This window comes from Diabrotica virgifera, chromosome 4 (genome assembly GCF_917563875.1).
Source record: "Diabrotica virgifera virgifera chromosome 4, PGI_DIABVI_V3a".
Classification (NCBI taxonomy): domain Eukaryota; kingdom Metazoa; phylum Arthropoda; class Insecta; order Coleoptera; family Chrysomelidae; genus Diabrotica; species Diabrotica virgifera.
The window spans coordinates 26167423-26189081 of NC_065446.1; the positions used below are offsets into that span (position 1 = coordinate 26167423).

General features: G+C 32.1%; 1 protein-coding gene across 1 annotated transcript; it reads right to left on the bottom strand.

Moving 5' to 3' along the window:
- Positions 1-20685: 20685 nt before the first annotated feature.
- Positions 20686-21207, bottom strand: LOC126883431 (uncharacterized). Its single transcript, XM_050648978.1, has one exon. The coding sequence runs from the start codon at positions 21205-21207 to the stop codon at positions 20686-20688; it is 522 nt and encodes a 173-aa protein (XP_050504935.1).
- Between the last annotated feature and the right edge of the window lie 452 nt (positions 21208-21659).

The window sequence follows — 21659 nt, forward strand, 5'->3', positions numbered from 1 at the left end:
TCGTTTTCAGGTAGTCTTCCACGTCATCCAACCATCTCGTCCTGGGCCTTCCTTTTTCCGCCTTTCTACCGGCTTCCAATGTAACATCTTTGTCGTTTTCATGTCTTCTTGTCGCTGAACATGTCCCAGCAATGACAGTCTGACTTTTTACAAATCTTACAATATCATATAGGCGAGCGGGAGATACCCCTAAAATGACCACGTACTGACCACGGAGAGGCGAATCGCTAATTTTATTCATACTTAATATTTTTGAAGGAGCTGAAAACGAAAATGAGGTTTATTTTGAATTTTATGTCGGGGAACATTATCAAAATCGCAATTTTAACCTAAAAATAAAAAAAAAGAAATCACGTTTTTTTGCGTTTACCTCGTTACAACTCTGTTCCCTTTTAATATTTTTTTCTGAGATCTTTACAGCATATATTTCTCACCTTTCTTAAGAGAATGGTACTTACTTCAAGCTTTTAGTCTTGTTATAATAAAAGTTATAAATTTTTTAAAGTGAAAGGTGCAGATTTCTGAATTGCAAAGTTCAATCGCAAAAGTTGAGCGACGAAGTTTGAAATTTAGCTTTTTAATCACATGTATGTTAAAGTATAGAGTACAAAGAAGTTTTTTGAAAAGTTTGAGATCAAAATGTTTTATAGAAAAAAATAGTGCAACTTTTATTATCGACATTAGAAATCCCCAATATAACGGTTATTTTTCGAGATACTGACCATGGGTGTTGAATGGCTAATTTTGGTCTTAGATTATGTTTTTGACGGTTCTGAAAACGAAAATGAAATTTATTTTAAATTTTAGGTAGGGGAATATTGTCAAAATCGCAATTTTACCATAAAAATAAAAAAAGTGAAATCACGTTTTTTTGCGTTTAACTCCCTACAACTCTGGTCGATTTTAATATTTTTTCTAAGGCTTGTACACTATATGTTGCTCACTTTTTTGAAGACAACGGTATCTGCTTTAAGATTTTAGTCTTATTCTAGTAAAAGTTATCAATTTTTTTTAAAGTACAAGGTGCAGATTCGTGAATTGCAAAGTTCAATCGCAAAAGTTGAGAGGCAAAATTTAAAATGTATCTTATTAATCACGTTTATGTTAAAACATAGAGTACAAAGAAGTTTTCGGGCAAGTTTTAGTTACAAATGTTTAAAATAAAAAAAATAGCGCAACTTTTAATATAGACGTTATACATCCCCAAAATAACACTTATTTTTCGAGATACTGACCATGGGAGGTGAATGTCTAATTTTGGTCTTATTTTATGTTTTAGATGGTGCTGACAATGAAAAAGTTGTTTATTTTGAATTTTATGTAAAGGAACATTGTCAAAATCGCAATTTTAACCTAAAAATGAAAAAAAAGTGAATTCACGAATTTTTACGTTTAACTCACTACAACTCTGTTCCATTTTAATATTTTTTTCTAAAATTTCTATAGCATATATTTCCCACCTTTGTGAAGACTGAAAGTAACTGTAGTTTTTCAGTCTTTTTTTTATGTATTTTCATGTATATAAGTTATGAATTTTTAAAAATATAAGGTGCAGATTCATGAAATGCAGAGTTAAATCGCAAAAATTAAGTGACAAAATTTAAAATTTATCTTTGTGATTTCGTTTATGTTAAACCATAGAGTTCAAAGAAGTTTTATGGGGAGTTTTAGGTCTAGATGTGTTATAAAAAAATATGGTGCAACTTTTTATTTTAAGAAAAACGTGGTTTAACTTTTTTTTTTATTTTTAGGACAAAATTGCGATTTTGACAATGTTCTCCCACCTAAAATTCAAAATAAACTTGATTTTCGTTTTCAGCACCATCAAAAACATAAAGTAAGACCAAAATTAGCCATTCACCACCAATAATCAGTATCTCGAAAAATTAGCGTTATTTTGGGGATTTATAACATAGCTGTTAACCTCCTCAGTCCATAGGTCCAGCCAGCTGGACAATGTTTACTAATTTATTACACGGTGACTATTCGAGTTGGGCATCGCTGCGTCCTATATTGCAGCATATTGGACTTCCTATTTATCAGTCAAATTAACTCATTTGAAAAATTTGACAACAGCGCCTACCTCGGTAGGTTGTTGTTACATGTGGTGAAACTTTTTAAATTATGATGGTGGCTCCACAAAAATACAGTAAGTTGTAGTGTTTTTCTGTACTTTAAAGTATTGATTGTTTTTAATGTATGTTACTTGATGATTGGACGTATTTGTGGTAAATATATATTTGAAAATAATTACAACTGGACACGTTAGCGGTCCTCTAAAATTTTTGTCCAGCATTTTGGACATTTGGTTACATATAGTAAAAGGATATTGATGGAAAGTGCATTGGAGGCTATTTTGACAGAAAACGATTTTTTCGTCAGTGAAGATAGCGATAATGATCAAAGGGTATGGATTTACAGGAATTTAAGCTGTATGTTCTAAGGTCACTAGCTCTAGGTGGTAAGCCTGCAAGTGGGAGACAAGCTAGTGCGTCTATTTCAAGAAAACCCGAGACATCTGAAGATGAAGTGCCCATAATTCCTGTAAAAAGATCTACAGTTTTTCAGTTACCGCCTATAGATGTAAGAAAAACCAGTAATGACCATTTGTCAATATGCTCTGTCAGCAATAGAAATTCTTATCGCGTTGCCTAAACCTCTTGAATGCACTAAGAAGACGAGATTCTTTTGTACAAAGTGCAAAATGTATAAATGTATATGTGTATTTCTCCTGAACCAGAATGTTTTTTCAGTTTCATACCTAAATTATATGAAAGCTAAGTCCTGATGTCCATTATGCTGGACCTGTCATATTATGTCTGTCAAATAAATTTTTTATAGTTTTTATAGATTTTCGTTTATTGGTTTCACAAATGAGGAGAGAAAATAGTAAATATTGTTAAAATAATAAAAACCTTTTTCTTGGGGCTGAAGAGGTTAAACATTGCACCATTTGTTTTCTACAAAACATTTTGATCCAAAACTTTCCAGAAAACTTCTTTGTTCTCATGTTTTATTTTTGAATTTGATTTAAAATCTGTATTTTAAATTTTGTCAGTCAAATTTTGCGATTAAACTTTACAATTCACGAATCTGCACCTTGTACTTTAAAAGATTCATAACTTTTACTAGAATAAGATTAAAAGCATAAGGCAGAAACCATTGCCTTCAAAAATGTGAGCGATATATAGTGTACAAACTTTAGGAAAAATTTTTTAAAACGGACCAGAGTTGTAGCGAGCTAAACGCAAAAAAAACGTGATTCCATTTTTTTTTATTTTTAGGGTACAATTTCAATTTTGACAATAATCCCCCACCTAAAATTTAAAATAAATTTTATTTTCGTTTTTGTCACGGTCAAAAACATAATCTAAGACCAAAATTAGCCATTCACCACCCATGGTCATTATCTCGAAAAATGAGCGTTATAAATGTCGACATTAAAATTGCACTATTTTTTTTCTATAAAACATTTTAATCTAAAACTTACCAGAAAACTTCTTTGTACTCTCTACTTTAACGTAAACGTGATTAGGAAGCTAAATTTTAAACTTCGTCACACAACTTTTGCGATTAAACTTTGCAATGCACAAATCCGCACCTTTTCCTTTGAAAAATTCGTAATTTTTATCAGGACAAGAATAAAAGCTTGAAACAGAAGTACCGTTGTCTTCAGAAATGTTAGAGCTATATACTGTAAAAATTTCAGAAAAAAATATTAAAATCTAACAGAGTTGCAGAGAGGTAAATGCAAAAAAACGTGATTTCATTTTTTTTATTTTTAAATTAAAAATGCGATTTTGACAATGTTCCCCACATAAAATTCAAAATAAACTTCATTTTCGTTTTCAGCACCCTCGAAAATATAAAGTATGAATAAAATTAGCCATTCACCCCTCCGTGGTCAGTATCTCGAAAACTAAGCGCTTTTTTGAGGGTGTCCCGCTCGTGTAATACCCTTTATTCAGTTCATTAACCTCGTCGTTTCTCCTGATTCTTCATGTGCCGTCTTCCTCTTGCACCGGGCCATATACTTTTCTCAGTATCTTTCTCTCGAATGTCCTGAGTTGGGCTTCATCTTTTTTCGTCAATACCCAAGTTTCACAACCATGGTTACTACGGGTCTAATCAATGTTCTTAGATAGTCATTTTGGTTCTTTTGTCTAATAATTTCGATATCATAAATTTTTATTAGCATAGTATGTACGATTTCCACTGGAAATACGTGCCTTAATTTCGCTACTTACGGAATTCTTCTGATTGTTTTCTGTGCCCAGATATGTGAAGGCATCCACACGTTCAATAGTATAAAATTGTCTATTGCTATATTATTTTCATTATTAAGACTTAATACTTAGTATTCTTTTGATGGTCATGTTAGATGGTCATCTTAGTTTTATTTCGTTTATTTTAAGACCTCTTTTTTGTGCTTCAGGATCAATTTCCTTGAACATTTTTATTATTCTACTAATAATGGCGATATTGTCTGCATATGCAGTAATTTGGTATTTTTGGTATTTATATGGCCGGCTACATTGGTTTTTCTGATGACTGCCTCAAGAATTAGGTTAAACAGCATGGTTGAAAGTGCGTCTCCCTGTCTCACCCCCAATGTTGATGTCAAACAGGGGAGACAGTTCTCCATCTACTATAACTGCGGCTTTTGAACCCCTCAACGCCATTTTTATGAGGATGATATATTTTTTGGTATGCCTAGATTACGAAGATTTTCCAGCATTTTGTCTCTTTTCACGCTAGAAAAGCTTGTTTAAAGTCAATATACATATTTAATTATAGAGTTCTATGTTGTATTCTTTAATTTGTTATGAGTGTAATGTATTAACTTTAATGTATTATGAGTGAAATGTCTTTAATATTTCCTATCGGCCTCTCTTGGATACCTCTTCTTCTTCCGACCCCGAATGGCTATTAGGTTTCCGAGGACAGACGGGTCACTATATTCACAGCACACCCCCACATAGCAATGCAAGTTCCGTGTTAACGAGTGAAACGACGATTGTCGCATAAGCCAGTGGTAGGGCGCGTAACTATACGCCATATGGCGGTAAATTCAAAAGGGCTGTAAAATTAACTTGGATTGAGAACTCATTTTAATGTAAAGGAAAATCAATATAACCTTAAAATAACAAAAGAAAACAAAATCCTTATCCTATACGATAATACTTATTATATCGTTGATTGATAAAAGTATATCTGTATGTATTTATCAATCAACGTTTATAATAATTCGTATACTATTTGGATTTTCTTGTGTTATTTTGAGGTTATATTTATTTTCCATTACATTAAAATGCCAAAGTGGTTAAAAATTAAACAATAAAACATAAAATACAATCTTTATTTATAAAAATGTTTATATGTATGTTTATAAAATATGTTTGTTATCAATTATCAATGTAAAAACTTAAACACAACTACCTTATTACACATATATTTACACAATATTATTATTTATTCATCAGTTTAAACCACACCAAAATTGTATACATTTGGAATAAAACACAACTGCTGTAATTCACTTTACACTTTTTGTTGCTGGATGCAATATTTTGCACTATTTAAACGCTATTTATGAAAAAATAAAACAAATAAATATGGCGTCGTATTTTTCTCAAGGAAATGAAAACTGACAAAGAAAGTGACAGAATACAGAACGAACTGAACGAACAACGTGCAGAAACCTGCAGAAATGAGACTAATGGTGCCATCCCGTGCAAGGGCGCAAACTAGCAAACGTGCGTTGACCTTGAATATCCCTGTTGCATTGCTATGTGGGGGTCTGCTGTGACTATATTTCTTTCTACAACCTACCTGCCTTCACCGAATGATTGCCGGTATAAGCAATCCCCCACTTACTGACCAACGGCTTCGGGCGGATGAGTTGGTAAGTAGCAGGGCACTCTTTTGTCCTGAGACTGAGAAATCGGTCTCGAAGGCGGATGAACCCTACAGAATGGTCAACGGTATAAGAATGCAGAAGGCAACGGGAAACCACTGCATTAAAGACTCATGGAGTATCCCTAGAAATCGTCATGGCTTACAGAAATGACAATCAACAACCTACTAATCATGGTTCTCGGATGCCAAGATTCGGCAGAGGAAGAAACAACAGCAACGACAGGGCTTCCCAGGCCGTTAGTCAGCGAACTCCCTGTTCCCTAAATATATACAAATACACCTACAAAATCGCTACATGGAATGTAAGAAGTATGTATGAACCTGAAAAATTGAGGAATATACAGCAAGAGATGATGCGACTAGATATCGATATATTAGGAATAAGCGATACAAGATGGGTCAGTTCTGGCGAACTCAATACAGACAATGGGCGAATCTATTACTCTGGAAGCAGCGACACCCAACACAGATATGGAGTTGCTATGATCCTCAGTGAAAAAATAACCAAATCAGTAACAGGCTTCGTTCCGGTGTCCGAAAGAATTATAATGTTGCAATTATTGACAGCTCATGGAAAAATGAACCTAATTCAGATTTATGCGCCAACTGCTGACAAAAATGAAGAAGAAATAGAGAACTTTGATAGCGAACTTCAAAAAACATTACAGCTCACAGCATCTAGAGACATAACAGTGATCATGGGTGATTTCAATGCAAAAATTGGCGAAGGAAAATGCTACCCTAATGTAGGGCCATATGGACTTGGCGAACAAAATGACAGAGGGGATCGCCTAATAGAATTTTGCCAGGAATATAATGTTGTAGTCGCAAATACATTCTTTAAATTACCTAAGCGACGCCTTTATACATGGAAATCGCCAGCTGACAAAGACAACAAAATCGTCAGAAATCAAATTGACTACATCCTAATAAAGCACAGATATCGAAACTCAATTTAGGCAGTAAAGGCATATCCAGAAGAGGACATATCTTCTGATCACAGTCTTCTTATTGCTAGGTTTTAACTTCAACTAAAAAAGACGCAAAAAAGCCGCAACAACAATAAACTTAACATACAGAAACTTAAGTCAGAAGAAACAAAAGAAAATTTTAAATATGAAATCAACACAAATCTAGATAGAAACCCAAGAAATAATTGCAACGTAGAACAACAGTGGCAATTCTTCAAAACCTCTATATTAGAGCCAAGTAAGAAAGTACTTACAACAACCAAATGTAAGAAAGAAGAATGGATGACGGAGGAAGTTCTAGAGTTGATGAATGAAAGAAGAAAAAACAAAACAATTAATAAGACTCGCTATAAACAGCTTCAAAACCAAATAAGAAGAAAAATTAGGGAGGCTAAAGAAACCTACTTCTCTGAAAAATGTAAAGAAATAGAAGAACTTCAAAACATATATGACAACTTCAACCTACATAAAAAAGTCAAAGAACTAGCCGGAATAGGAAATAGAAGAACCTCAAATATATTGCTCGACAAAAACGGAAATACTATAATGGAGACAGAACGAAAACTACGACGATGGACAGAGTACATCGAGGAACTATTTCATGACCAGAGAGAAGCTAGTATTTCCGTAGATAGCCAAACCGGAGATGTAGGCCCAGAGATAACCAAATCAGAGGTGCGTCAGGCAATAAACTCTATGAAAACCAATAAATCTGCTGGTCCAGATGAATTACCTAGCGAGCTGATAAAGTTGGTCAACGAGAAAAACCTGGACATAATAGTAGAAGTGTTCAACGCTATCTATACTACGGGAATCATCCCTAGAGAAATGTTGACATCAGCATTTGTGTGTTTGCCAAAAGAAGTGAATGCCAAAGAATGCAGTGACTACCGAACCATAAGCTTAATACCTTGAAAATTCTGCTGAAAATTATCCACGCCAGAATACACTCTAAACTGGAGCTGGATATTAGTGACACTCAATATGGGTTCCGCAATGGAATGGGCACCAGAGAGGCATTATTCTCCTTCAACGTGCTGACACAGAGATGTTTGGATGTTAACGGTTCTCTTTACGTCTGTTTTACAGACTACAATAAAGCGTTTGATAAAGTAAAACATGACCGACTCATGGAAATTCTAAAAACTAAAAACCTAGATGAAAGAGATTTAAGACTAATAACACATCTCTATTACAATCAGCGAGCAATAGTAAGAATTGAAACATCTGAAGAAATGGAAATAAAGAGAGGAGTCAGGCAAGGCTGCATACTATCACCTCTATTATTTAACGCTTATTCTGAGAAGAGGTAATGCGAGAAACTCTGGAAGATGAAACAGTCGGCATAAGAGTCAATGGAGTCTTAGTTAACAACGTCAGATATGCAGATGATACAGTAATAATAGCCGATAATTTACAAGGCCTGCAAATACTCATGAGTAAAATAGTAAGGTGTAGTAGGGAGTACGGACTCTCTCTCAATATCAAAAAGACAAAGTTTATGAAAATTAGTAAAAACAACCATAATACTAACGAAATCTTGATAGTAGAGGGCCAGCAGATCGAAAGAGTAAAAAAGTACACTTACCTAGGGACACTTATAACCGAAAATAATGACTACACTGCAGAAATCAAAGTCAGAATCGAGAAAGCACGTTCTAATTTTATGAAAATGAAAAAGGTCCTATGTAGCAAAGATTTAACATTAGCTCTTAAAGTACGCCTAACAAAATGTTACGTATATAGTGTACTATACTATGGACTGGAATCATGGACGTTAAATGTAGAGACAATGAGACGACTTAACGCCTTTGAAATGTGGACGTATAGAAGAATTATGAGGGTTTCCTGAGTAGATAGAGTTACGAACAATGAAGTACTGAGAAGAATAGGTAAAGAGAAGGAAGTTGAACTTACAATTAAAGAAAGAAAACTACAGTACCTCGGACATGTGATGCGGGGCGAGAAGTATGGCATCCTGCGACTCATAATACAGGGAAAGATAGATGGCAGAAGAAGCATCGGCAGAAGACGAATTTCATGGCTGAAGAACCTGAGAGAATGTTTTGGATGCAGCTCAAAACAACTATTTAGAGCTACTGCCTCAAAAATTAAAATAGCTATGATGATTGCCAACCTCCGTAGCGGAGATGGCACCTAAAGAAGAAGATGTTGTATTCATAAGCTTTTTCTTGTATCGTTCTTAGTATGAATATGTTGTCTGTAGTGGATCTATTTGGTCTGAATCCACTTTGATAATTACCAATTATATTTTCGGAGTATTCTGACAATCTATTGTAGAGAATGCCAGAAAGGATTTTGTATATTACATTTAGCAATGTAACTGGTCGGTAATTCTGGCATTCCCTCTTATCTCCTTTTTTAAATATTGGCTGTATTAGACCAATTGCCCATTCCTCCGGCATTTGCTCCTTGGTCCATACCAACTTTATCAGGTAATGGATTCTTCCCCAGAGTTCGGATCCTCCATATTTCAACAATTCTGCCAAAACTCCTCCGTTCCTGTCGCTTTACTGTTTTCCAGTTTCTTTATTATTTGAACTACTTCTTTATAACTCGGATTTTCAATGTGCTGCTCCGCCGTATAGTATATTGTCTCGTTTTGATCATTTTCATTGTCTTCATTTAGGTTTTGCTCGAATAATTAACACTGAATTAAATTATTACACTTCTTACTTTATAAATAAGTATCTCGCTACATTAAAAGGAATCACATTTTTTTAATCACAATTGTTTTTGATATGCTATTATCAAATTAACATTAATACGTAGTCAATGAGAGCAAGAACAGGTTATTACCTCCGAATTCTATCTTAATGCACGGATTTTAATGAAATTTTGAGAATAACCTCTACTCATCTCCTTATTCAAAGTCTACCCTATATACTATGGCGCTTTTTATCTTGGGGCGGTTTCCGCCATTTTTTGGTCAAAATAACCGCTGAAGTTGCTAGAGTTTTTTTGGAAACTCAATACTTTTTGAGTTACTCGTGGTTGAAAATTAGCCATTTTCATTGAAAAATGACACCTTTTCGGATGGTTTTTTGCGAACACCGTAAAAACTATGTTTCTAACTAAAAAAATTATATAAAACATTTTTGTAGCTTATAAAAACACAAAGAGATTTGTTCCTTCATAAATCTTTTAGTTATAATAAAAAAAGAGATATGGTAGGTGAAAGGAGTTTGTTTTTTTTGGTGCATGCTTAAATCGGTGTATTCAACTTAAAATAACAGAGAAACGGTAGATTTTAGGTGCATAATGCTGCCAATACCTTTTGTAGTGCTTAAAAAGACCTTTAAAATGAGCAATATTAAAAGTCGATTACGTTCGAACTAAGCGAGATATGTTGCAAAAAAATTGATGACTAATGTATTTTAAGAAAAAATGAAAATAATATTTAACCTCTCATCCACTATAATTTAAATGCATCATTTTACTTCAACAATACCTTTTATTATAATATTATTTCTATGTTCAAGAAGTTGGATGGGATTAAAATGAATGGTTTTTGAAAAAAATAAGATTAAATTATATAGCGCATTTTTAAATTTTCTTAAAAATCTTCCTTTTTTCCATGTAACTTGAAAATGATAAGAAATACAGTAATGAAAAATAAAACATATTTTTTATCTGAAAAAACCCTACATTTCTGTATGGTATCTTTTTTTCGATCTTTTACCATTTTTGAGTTACATGGAGAAAAAGGAAGACTTTTAAGAAAATTTAAAAAGGCGCTCTATAATATGATCTTATTTTTTTCAAAAACCATTTATTCTAAACTCGTCCAACTTTTTGAACATAGAAATAACACTATAATAAAAGATATTGTACAAGGAAAACGATGCATTTAACTTTTGGTGGATGAGGGGTTAAATATACTTCTCGTTTTTTCTTAAAATACATTAGTCATCAATTTTTTTTTTCAGTATCGAATATTTCGTATATTTCTCGCTTAGTTTGAATGTAATCGAAATTTAATATTGCTCATTTTAAAGTTCTTTTCAAGCAATACAAAGGGTATTGGTAGCATTATAGACGTAAAATCGACCGTTTCTCTGTTAGTTCAAGTTAAATACATCGATTTGAGTATGCACCAAAAAAAAAACAAACTCTTTTTACTTACCATATCTTTTTTTTGTGTTATAACCAGAAAATTCATGAAGCAACGAATGTCTTTGTTTTTTTATAAGCTGCAAAAATATTTTGTATAGTTTTTAGTTAGATGCATATTTTTGAAAATATTCGCAAGAAACCGCCCGAAAAGGTGTCATTTTTCAATGAAAAATTGCCAATTTTCTACCACGAATAACTCAAAAAGTATTGAGTTTCAAAAAAATTATTGATCATTTTTGCATAAAATTAGGTTCTGTAAACACTGCAGTGGTAATATTGACCAAAAAATTTCCACTCCCTTAAAGGAGTGGGAACCGCCACCAAGATAAAGGCGCCATAGTATATAGGGTAGACTTTGTTTCTTAACTATTTCCTACTAACTGTGAAAATATGAAATAAATCGATCTAGTAAGATGGAATTCGAAGCCAAATACCCTCATTTACTGCCCTATAACACTATAAATCATTTTTTTCTACAAACGTGTTAAAAATGCAATTTTTAGCACTCTATAGATAAAAGCCTTAAAAATGTTACTTTGTAGCACTGGGTTCTTGTAAATTTTTAAGGCACTGCAGTTAAAATGTCAAATTTTGAAAACAAACGTCAAAATATTTATATTTCATTTATTAGCATTAATATTAATAGTACAACTTGCGCAATTTGAAAAAGGTTTTTTGAAATTTAATTTAAACTGTATTATTGCATTTTTAACACGTTTGTAGAAAAAAAACTATTAAAATTTGTTAGAATAAACAACAATAAAAATATAGACCGTCTAATTTACTTGCCGTTGCACGTCATTATTTACGTTAGAGATCTAAGTTGACATTGCTGCCCAATTACAAAACATTCTTGAATTCATTTTAAATCAAATACATCACACAATTTTTGCGGAAGTGGATTATACAGCAAAACGAATTAATATCCAATGTAAATAAATAAAAACTTTAGAAATAGAAAACAAAAATTAAGTTATAATTAAAGACTGGATTATATGCAAAATGCATATGCATATATATGCTGCATATTTCTCATGTTTTTCATAAATGCATATGCCTTGCATATTTGGAGATTTAAGAGCATATAAATGCATATTTTGATGGGAATTTACTCTACCCCATTTAAAAATAAGGTATATATTAGTAACATCAACATCCATTAAAATAAAATGTGAAAGTAAATATTTTGCTGTTAAGCTCCTTTGTTGTTGTACCCATAAACATAATGGGCGTTATTTATAGCTGCAGGTATCATTATCCGGATATTTAAGATTTATAGACTTCTCAGAATTTACAAATTACCTAAGTAAATACCGATTATATTTTGAATAACATTACAAATATTACCTGTACTTTCTGCTGGTGTCGGCCAACTATGAATTATTCTGGGAAAACCAACCAAAACGAAATTTTAAGCATTTTAAGGGTAGGATAGATTATTTTATTTTATGAATGGTTAGTCTTAAATCAATCGCCGATTATTCAACTTTTGTGATTGCAAGTTATTGACTATACTGTGTAAAAAAATCATTTTATTATTATTGTGAAAATGCCTAAAGTAGCAAGGGAAAAATCAAGTCTTCTCAGAAGTTGGATTGGAAGTAACAATCATCTAAAAGTTATCGACAGTGAAAGTATGTTTTGCACCATTTGTGATAAAAAGGTAAGTTCTCCACTTCAATAGATTTTTAAACTTATCAAACTTCTTTGCACATCTATGTGTCTGTCTATTCTAAAATGACAAACCGTCCCATTTCTTCAAAAACTGTTTTTTAAAGTTCGCAACGGTTTGGCTTATACAGAGCGAGGTGTTGAGAGTGGCCCACCCTGTATACTACGGTACACTGACTGTACTTTATTGTTTGACGATTTCAATTTCACTTTGAGAAATAAAAAAAAATTGGGGGAGGTTTAAAAAGTTTGATCATTTTAATGTAGGTATCTATTTACGAAAACATCTAAAACATCATTATCATTATATTCCAGATTCCATGTCAAAAGAAATTCCAAGTAGTTCAACACATAAAAACTTCACTTCACCAAACTAAGCTATCAAAAAATGATAATAAACCTCGCCAGCAGATTCTACAGAACAGTTTGCAGATTCAGAATACGTCAGTTGGGCAAGAAACCTTTGCAAAGGATTTATGCCATTTTTTTTTGAACTGCAATATCCCTCTGCACAAGTTAGAACATAAATCGTGTCAAAACTTTTTAAAAACTTATTGCAAGATTAAAGATAAACCAGCTCAAATACCAAGTTCTTCAACTCTTCGGAAAAAATATGTCAGTGCATGTTACAAAGATGTGATGACGAGTATTAAAAATCAGTTAAAAGCCGAATATCTTTGGATTTCCGTCGACGAAACAACGGATACAAAGGGTCGACAAATTGCGAATCTAATTGTTGGAGTTCTTAACGACTCTGGCGATTTTAAAAACTCATACTTAATTAGTGTAAAATGTTTGGAAAAAACAAACTATGCTACAATAGCTAGATTTGTTAACGAATCCCTAACAAATTTTTTTTTACCTGATCAAGTACCATTTGAAAAAATATTATTAATGCTTAGTGATGCCGCCTCATATATGATGAAAGCTGCATCCAATCTTAAAATCTTTTTCCCTAATTTAATTCACTGTACATGTTTGGCGCACGGCCTAAACAGAGTTGCAGAGAAAGTTAGAATTGAATTTCCCAATGTAAACACCTTAATAAATAATGTAAAAAAAGTATTTCTGAAAGCACCACTACGTGTACAGGTATATAGGGAGATGCTTCCCGATATTCCTTTACCACCAGAACCAGTATTAACCAGATGGGGAACTTGGCTTAAAAGTGCTATATTTTTATCTGAACACTACGACGACATCAAAAGCGTTATTTCAAGTTTTGATCCGACTTGTACCGCTATTGATAACTGTCAAAATATTTTTAAAGAAAAGTCTATTAAAAATCAATTGTTGTATATAAAATCGAATTTCGATATCATTGAAAGTTCAATTACAAAATTAGAGGCTCAAAATTTATGTCTTCACAATAGTATGTCTATTGTTGATTCGGTTAAACAGAAAATAACAAATCTGAATGGGGAAATTGGAGTAAAAATTAAAGATAAACTTGATGACGTTTTAAACAAAAATGAGGGTTTCACTTTATTGCGTTCAATAAATAATATAATCAATTTTGGAAACTTCGATGAAAATATTAATATGGATCCGTCTCTAATAGCAAAGTTTAAATATGCCCCAATTACATCTTGTGACGTTGAGAGATCTTTTTCTGCCTATAAACAAATATTAACAGATAGAAGACATAATATTAGTTTAGAAAATATGAATCAATATATGATTATTTATTGTAACAATAAAAATATGTAAATTTGTTTTATTGTACTCTTTTTATAATATTAGTTTAGAAAATATGAATCAATATTGTAACAATAAAAATATGTACATTTATTTTATTGTACTCTTATTTATCTTGTGGTCAAAATAAAATATTTTGCCGTTTTATTTGTCACAAAACCTGAAGTTAAAAAAATATATTAAGAAATAATAATACAATTTGGTTTAAATTCAAACCTATTTATTTATTTTTATTATTTTTTATTTATTTATGTATTTAACGTAAACCATAAAATTATTCATATAAAAATAAGTGCATATATAAATGCATATTTGCATGTTAATTGTGCATATTCAGCTTGTTTTAAAATGCATATTGCATGCATATTTTAGACATTTTTTAGTGCATATTTTCCAGTCTCTAGTTATAATCTTACGTTAAAATACAAAATAAAAACAGTAAATATAATGAAACAAATACTTATAGTAAAGAATGTAAACAAATATGAAGTGTCATCACCGCAACTGTCAAATAAATGTTACCAATTTTATGCCAAAATACCACCTTCGTTCGATTATAGTTACAGTGTATTCCGAACAAATGTGCTTCATAAAAACGCTTTATAATCCATTTATACAAATTAAACAAACATGTTATTGTGTATTTCTTTAAGTTACCATTAATAGAAATCTTTAAATATTATTTCTACGCGTATATAATAAAATATGCCTAGTGGTTGTAACGCCAGTGTACTCCGCAAAGTGATTCTAAAAAAGAACACACCTACCGCCTAAATATTTCGTGTTGGTATTATGTGACGTCTCGGGCTATGACGCAGATGACGTGCAACGGTAAGTAAATTAGATGGAGTATAGATGTTCTATGGTTGTTATGATTTACGTATTGACAGTATTGGCATTTTTGATAAGAAAAATATAAAAATGGAATGTCAGTCAAGTTCAAGTAAAAGTTTTTGTAGGTGTTGTCCTGTAATTGAGAATGAATAAATTATAATTGTTGATATATAAGACGTTTGTAGAAAAAATATTGTATGATATACGTGTTAAAATTACATTTATAAGGCACTCATGTGAATTGCAGAAGATTATTACATTAAAAATGTTGAATTATATAATTCATTTCAAATTTATTAATTGATATTAAAATTACCATGAACAATAGATTAATGTTGGAAAAAAGCGCAGTGGAAGCTCATGAATTTAAATAAAAAGTGAAAATAGCCGTTTAACATTTAAAACACGTTATCAATAACCGCGCGGTAAATCAATAAAAATATATTGTGTTTACATAATTAATAAAAAGTTAAATTTTTATAGCGACCAATGGATTAGCGTATGAAAAAGCAAAATTGAAAAACGAATTAATAGGTGTCAGTGGAACAGTCGCCAAAAAAATGTGAATAAAAAATGTAGCGTTTTTTTTTATTTTTTATGGAACTGATTGTGACACCTGTTGTTTGTTTACTCCTATTTATAGAGATCGATACAATTTGTTTTACAGACAATTAGATCTATCGTATATTTTACATGGCATCTTTTTTTATACAGTGTGTCTGCGTAACTTGGAACCATGCAGAAACTTTTATATTATCGATTTTAAGAAAAAAATATCTTTAATTTTAAAATGCGCTGCTTAAACCTAAAATAAATCATAAAATATCAAATTGTATCAATAGGATACGAGGTATGTCATAAAATATGAATCTGGAAAAGGCGATTGACAAAATCCAAAGAAAGTACGTATGGAAGACACGCAAAGAAAGGGGAGTCGACAGGAACATAATAGAAGTAATAAAGGATATGTACAAAAATAATACCTACAAATACAGTGAAAACCACTAACGAAGATTCCAGCGAATTTACTACAACTCAAGACGTCAAAAATGTGGCATGTTGAGCCCACTGCTATTCTAAATGGTACTGGATGACGCAATAAAGAAAGCAACAATCTAACAAATAATTTATCATCATCATCATCATCATCATCATCATCATCATCATTAGCCTCTCTCAATCCACTGCTGGACATAGGCCTCCCCTGTTTCTTTCCAAAGTGTTCTATCTTGTACTTGCTGTACCCAGTCTTTTGTTGTCCTTGGTAAGTCATCTTACCATCGTGTTGGTGGTCTTGCTCTGCTACGTTTATCGGATCTTGGTCTCCATTCAACTAGTTTACGAGTCCATCTTCCGTCCTTCATTCTGGCACGTGTCCAGCCCATTTCCATTTTAAGTTACAGCTTCTTTCAGTGACGTCTGTGACTTTGGTCTTAGCTCGTAGATCTTCGTTTCTAATCCTGTCTCGCAGAGTGGCCCCTATCATTGATCGCTCCATTCTTCTCTGCGCTACTCTTAGTTTTTGTGCGTTTTTCTTTGTGAGCGATAATGTTTCTGCACCATAGGTCATCACCGGTAGCACGCATTGGTCGAAAACTTCTTTCTTCATATTAGTTGGAATGTCACTCTTAAAAACGTTCCTAAGAGCTCCGTATGCTGCCCATCCTTGTATTATTCTTCTGGATACTTCGGTTGTTTGATTGTCCTTACCTATCTTAATTTCGTAACCTAGATATATATATATTTGTCTACCAGTTCTATTTGTTCATTTTCTATTTCAAGATGTTTACTTGGTACTAAGTTCGTCATATATTTTGTTTTTGTTATATTCATTTTTAAGCCTATTTTATGACAGGCTGTACTAAGTTCTTCCAACATTTTCTTTGTTTGTCCCAAATCGTCTGCAATCAGGACTACATCGTCTGCGTAGCTTAGGTGGTGTAGCATCTCTCCATCCACATTTATTCCTTTGTCACCCCATTCGAGGGTTTTGATCGCTTTTTCTAGAGCCGATATGAAAAGTTTAGGTGATAAAGTATCACCTTGTCGGATACCTCTTTGAATTTTTATTTGGTTGCTGTTAGCGTGTAGTTGTATCGAGCTTGTCGCATTTTTATATATATTACATATTAGCCTCGAATATCGGCTATCAATGCGGCTCTCGTTTAGTGCTTCTATGACACTGTCGAGTTCTACTGAGTCGAAGGCTTTGTGGAAATCTACAAATGTTAAAACTAAGGGCTTGTTATATTCTATGGATTTTTCGATGAGTTGTTTTATTGTTTGGAGATGATCGTTGATTCCAAAGTTTGCTCTGAATCCAGCTTGTTCTCTACTTTGATATAGGTCTAATTTCTAAACAGACTGATCGGTCGGTAACTTTCCAGATCAGTTTTTTCTCCTTTTTTGTGCAGAAGAATTGTTTTGGCTCTATTCCATTCAGATGGTATGGATTTCTTTGTCAAACATAGATTAAAGAGATCTTTTATTTTTCTCATTAGAGGTTCACCGCCATTCTTCACAGCCTCGATCACTATTCCATCGTCACCTGGTGATTTATTGGATTTCATTTTATTCATCGCTTGTCTAATTTCACTAAGAGATATTTCTGGCATGAGTTCAGAGCCTTGATTTAATATTGTTTTGTTTATTGCATCATTTAGCTGTGTTTGGTTCATCCGTCTGCTTTTATAAAGTTCTCCATAGAAGTCTTCTACTATTGTTAAAAGCTCCTCTCTATTTGTTGTTATGTCGCCCTTTTTGTTTTTTAATTTAATGATCTGGCTTTTTCCAATATTTAGTTTTCTTCGCAGACTTTTTAGGCCTTTATTATTTTCTATGATTTGTTCGATTTTTAGTGTATCGTACTTTCTATTGTAACTAAGAAAGTACAAAACAAATAATTTAGCAACAATTAAATTGTTAAAATTTTCGGTCGTAATAATATCCAGAATAATATTGTTATATATCAGACTTACTATGATTTTCTGATAAAAAGGGGTTATACCTATCTAATGTACTTTACAGAATTGAAATTGGATTATTTGAGCGGCCTCAGGAATGTTTTATAGTATATTATTCAACGAGCATGTAATGACGGCTATTATTCATCAGAGTGAGTAATAGCCATTACATGCGAGTAGAATACTATACTTTTTCTACGACCTTTTTTTTATTTTAATTAGTAAAATATTTAATTATCTACTCGAGATTTAAATTATAATAATTTACAAAAATACCTAAATGCTATTTACCCCTAGTACGTGGCTGAATAATTGGTTGCCTACTATTACTAAATTCTTATTTATTGTAAAAATACAACTAGAAATACTCAATATAAGATGTATTCGTTTCCGAAAAATTATAAGCTTAAATTTGTACCTATACTGTCAGTGAATCTAAGAAATGGCTGTTGTCGGTGGACGTATTTCATATATTATATAGTTATAATGTATATTTACATTTAACTATATACATATAATATAATAATATAACTTATAACTATACATAATATGTTATAACATATTTAACACAATATAACTTGAAAAACAAACACAATATTAGTTATAAATTCCAATTAACCTAAACAAAATGCGCTAATGTCACTGTCACTAAATTAAATGGTAAACGTCAAAATTTTTAGTAAACAAGATATAAACGTAAAAAATATACTGACATTGTTACAGTTAAAATTCCTTTAAACATTTTTCGAAGTTAATTATTGGTATAAATTACAATAAATATTGTATTAACTAAACAAGTTTAAGTAATTTTATTTGCAGTTTATATACGAATAATATTAAAAGTGGCATGAGCCACTTGAATTTAACTTCAGCCCGTGAGTAATGACCCGTGAGTAACTTCAGCCCGTGAGTAATGAATTATTACTCACGGGTACAGTAATGGGTGCTATTATCTATGAAAAAATAGCGAATAATGAGCATGTTATTAAACGGTCGTAGAAAAAATTTATAAACAATTTTTTAGCTTATAAACATATAAAATATCTCGGCAACTATTAGATTAAATTAAATTAAGAAGACGGTATTAGGAAGGACACGGTAGGATGATTCTTTTAAAATAAAAAAAGTTAAATGAGTGGTTCCTGATATACAACCGGTCAAAGTTAACCGGCATTTGCGACGAGGTTATAAACAAGAGCATGATAATCTTCCATTACCTTTTTATCTCGGTCCCCTTTCTACATACAAATTTTCTTCAAGAGACTCATAACATATATAATAATAAAAACGAACGGTATTACGCGTAAAAAATACCAATATTCCAATCAAAAACTAGGTTGAAGAAAATATAATTTCAAAGTTCAAAATCGGTATAAGTTAAAAAAAATTATTATGAAACATCTAACAACAAAACACCAAAACCTATCCAGAACTTCTCACCAGAAGAGGTTCAACAATAACCAAAATAATGGGATATATTTGTCCAAAATTAAACTCGACAATACAGGATAGATCAAGGAACTGCATTTATAAAATATCTTGTCAAGGCAACCATTTTTATGTGGGAGAAACCCAAAATGTCTTTCAAACTATGCCTATTTGCCTACAAGATCGAGGCCAAGTAAGTAAACTAAAGTCCTTTTACCCTATGACCGTCGATATGTAATTAAGATATGATCAGTGGGCCTCAAACAGTGGGGCGTTAATATTTAATTCCGATCGCTTGAAAAGTAAAAATATGTAATTTCCTGTATTTTATATTCAGTAATAATATTGAATTTTACTGTATCAAAGGCAAATAAAATAATTATAATATGTATATACAGGGCGTGTTAAAAGAAGTGGGCTGGGACGGAATATTTCGATTACTCGAAATAATTTGTCGACATCAAATGTTCATCAAGGTCTCTATAAGCCTCTATTTTGCGTAGAGTGAAAATTATACGAATGATTTTGCATGCAGTAAAATTGGAAAATACTTGCCAAGTTGCTAGTATGTCCAAATTTGAATAAAATACATCCAAGACTTTAGTTTCTGCAGACACTGTATTAAATATAACCTTGAAACAAATTGGCACTGAATCACTTCCGGGTTTTCAACAAAACAAAAGGTTTAAACACGTGTAGTCCAGTAATTAATACCAAAGCTATTGAAAGTATGCACTCCAGTAATAAGACCGAAAGTACTTTATCGTTTAACTAAAACACACCGCAAAGTCCGAATTGAATTCCCGAAACACTTCTTTTTAGCAAACGATTTGTCCTATTCACTGTCTGATATTTCACTATCAGAGTCGTCACTATCTGAATTGTCTATCCGAATAATTAGAGGCCGGACCTCATCTATAACTCGCTCGGTTTGAAAAGACTTAACGATTATGTCTTCCGTATGTCTAATACAATTTTGCCATTGTACTGCTTTTATTTGTTCTAGCGATTCTTTCCATAAACTAAGAACGCTAGCGTCATCTGTTGTTTTGGATGCATGTTTATCATAAAAATGTATGGCCATATTTAAGAGCCATTTGGTCAGTAACAAATTTCTTTTGAATTTTGTGCTCTCCACACCTTTGAAGTAAATCAACTTTTAAAAATATGTCACTGTGATATATCTTCCTTTCTGTCAACCACAACTGTATTTCTTCTTTTGTCCAGCTGCTTGAAGGAAATCTCTCTTCTACTCTGGAGTGGTAGGATGCATTATCCAACACTATTATGGATGGTCGCTCCAATTTTTTCAACAAATTTTCTTCAAACCATTCTTCAAAAATATTTGCATCCATATTTCCATGGTAATCACCTGTATTCTTTGTGGACGAAAAAATTAAACTAACGTCCGGAATAAAACCGTCATCATTTCCAGCATGAAGTATATTGTAGCGTTTACCATTAACGGAACGATTAGAAGAATAACATTTCGTGGTGCCATCTTGCCAGGATGATTTTGACATATTTCCTTTAGCGAAAATCCAAGTTTCGTTTAAAAATACAACTTGCCTCGGACTATCAGACATTTTATTGATCATATATTTTCTTAAAAAATCCACTGTTTTGAAACAACATTAGAGAGTTCACACAATACTTGTCTATTATCTGTCTATTTATATCGAAAACCTAAATATTTCAGCACTCTCCACAAACTTGTTAAACTAATATCACACAGTTCCTTGTCTTTAATTTTTTGTAACACAGCACTAATTGTTACATGTTCTTTGGCTTTATACATATTGTATATAATATTTTTAATTTCAAGTTTAATTGACTGGTGCAAATCTAAAGTTTTTGGATGTCAACGATTTCTCTTGCTTACTTTAATTATTTCATCCTCACTCATGTTATTAATTCTTCGGAATGTCCTCTCTGAGATACCGCAAGCATCGCATGTGCGTTTCTGAACAGCCATAACAGATGCCAATGGACCCATATTATTTTTTTCCAAATTGAAATAACTTTCGACTTTCAGAAC

What these genes read in the sequence shown, in the direction of transcription:
- LOC126883431 (XM_050648978.1), bottom strand. Translation starts at nt 21,207, where the DNA reads ATGTCTGATAGTCCGAGGCAAGTTGTATTTTTAAACGAAACTTGGATT.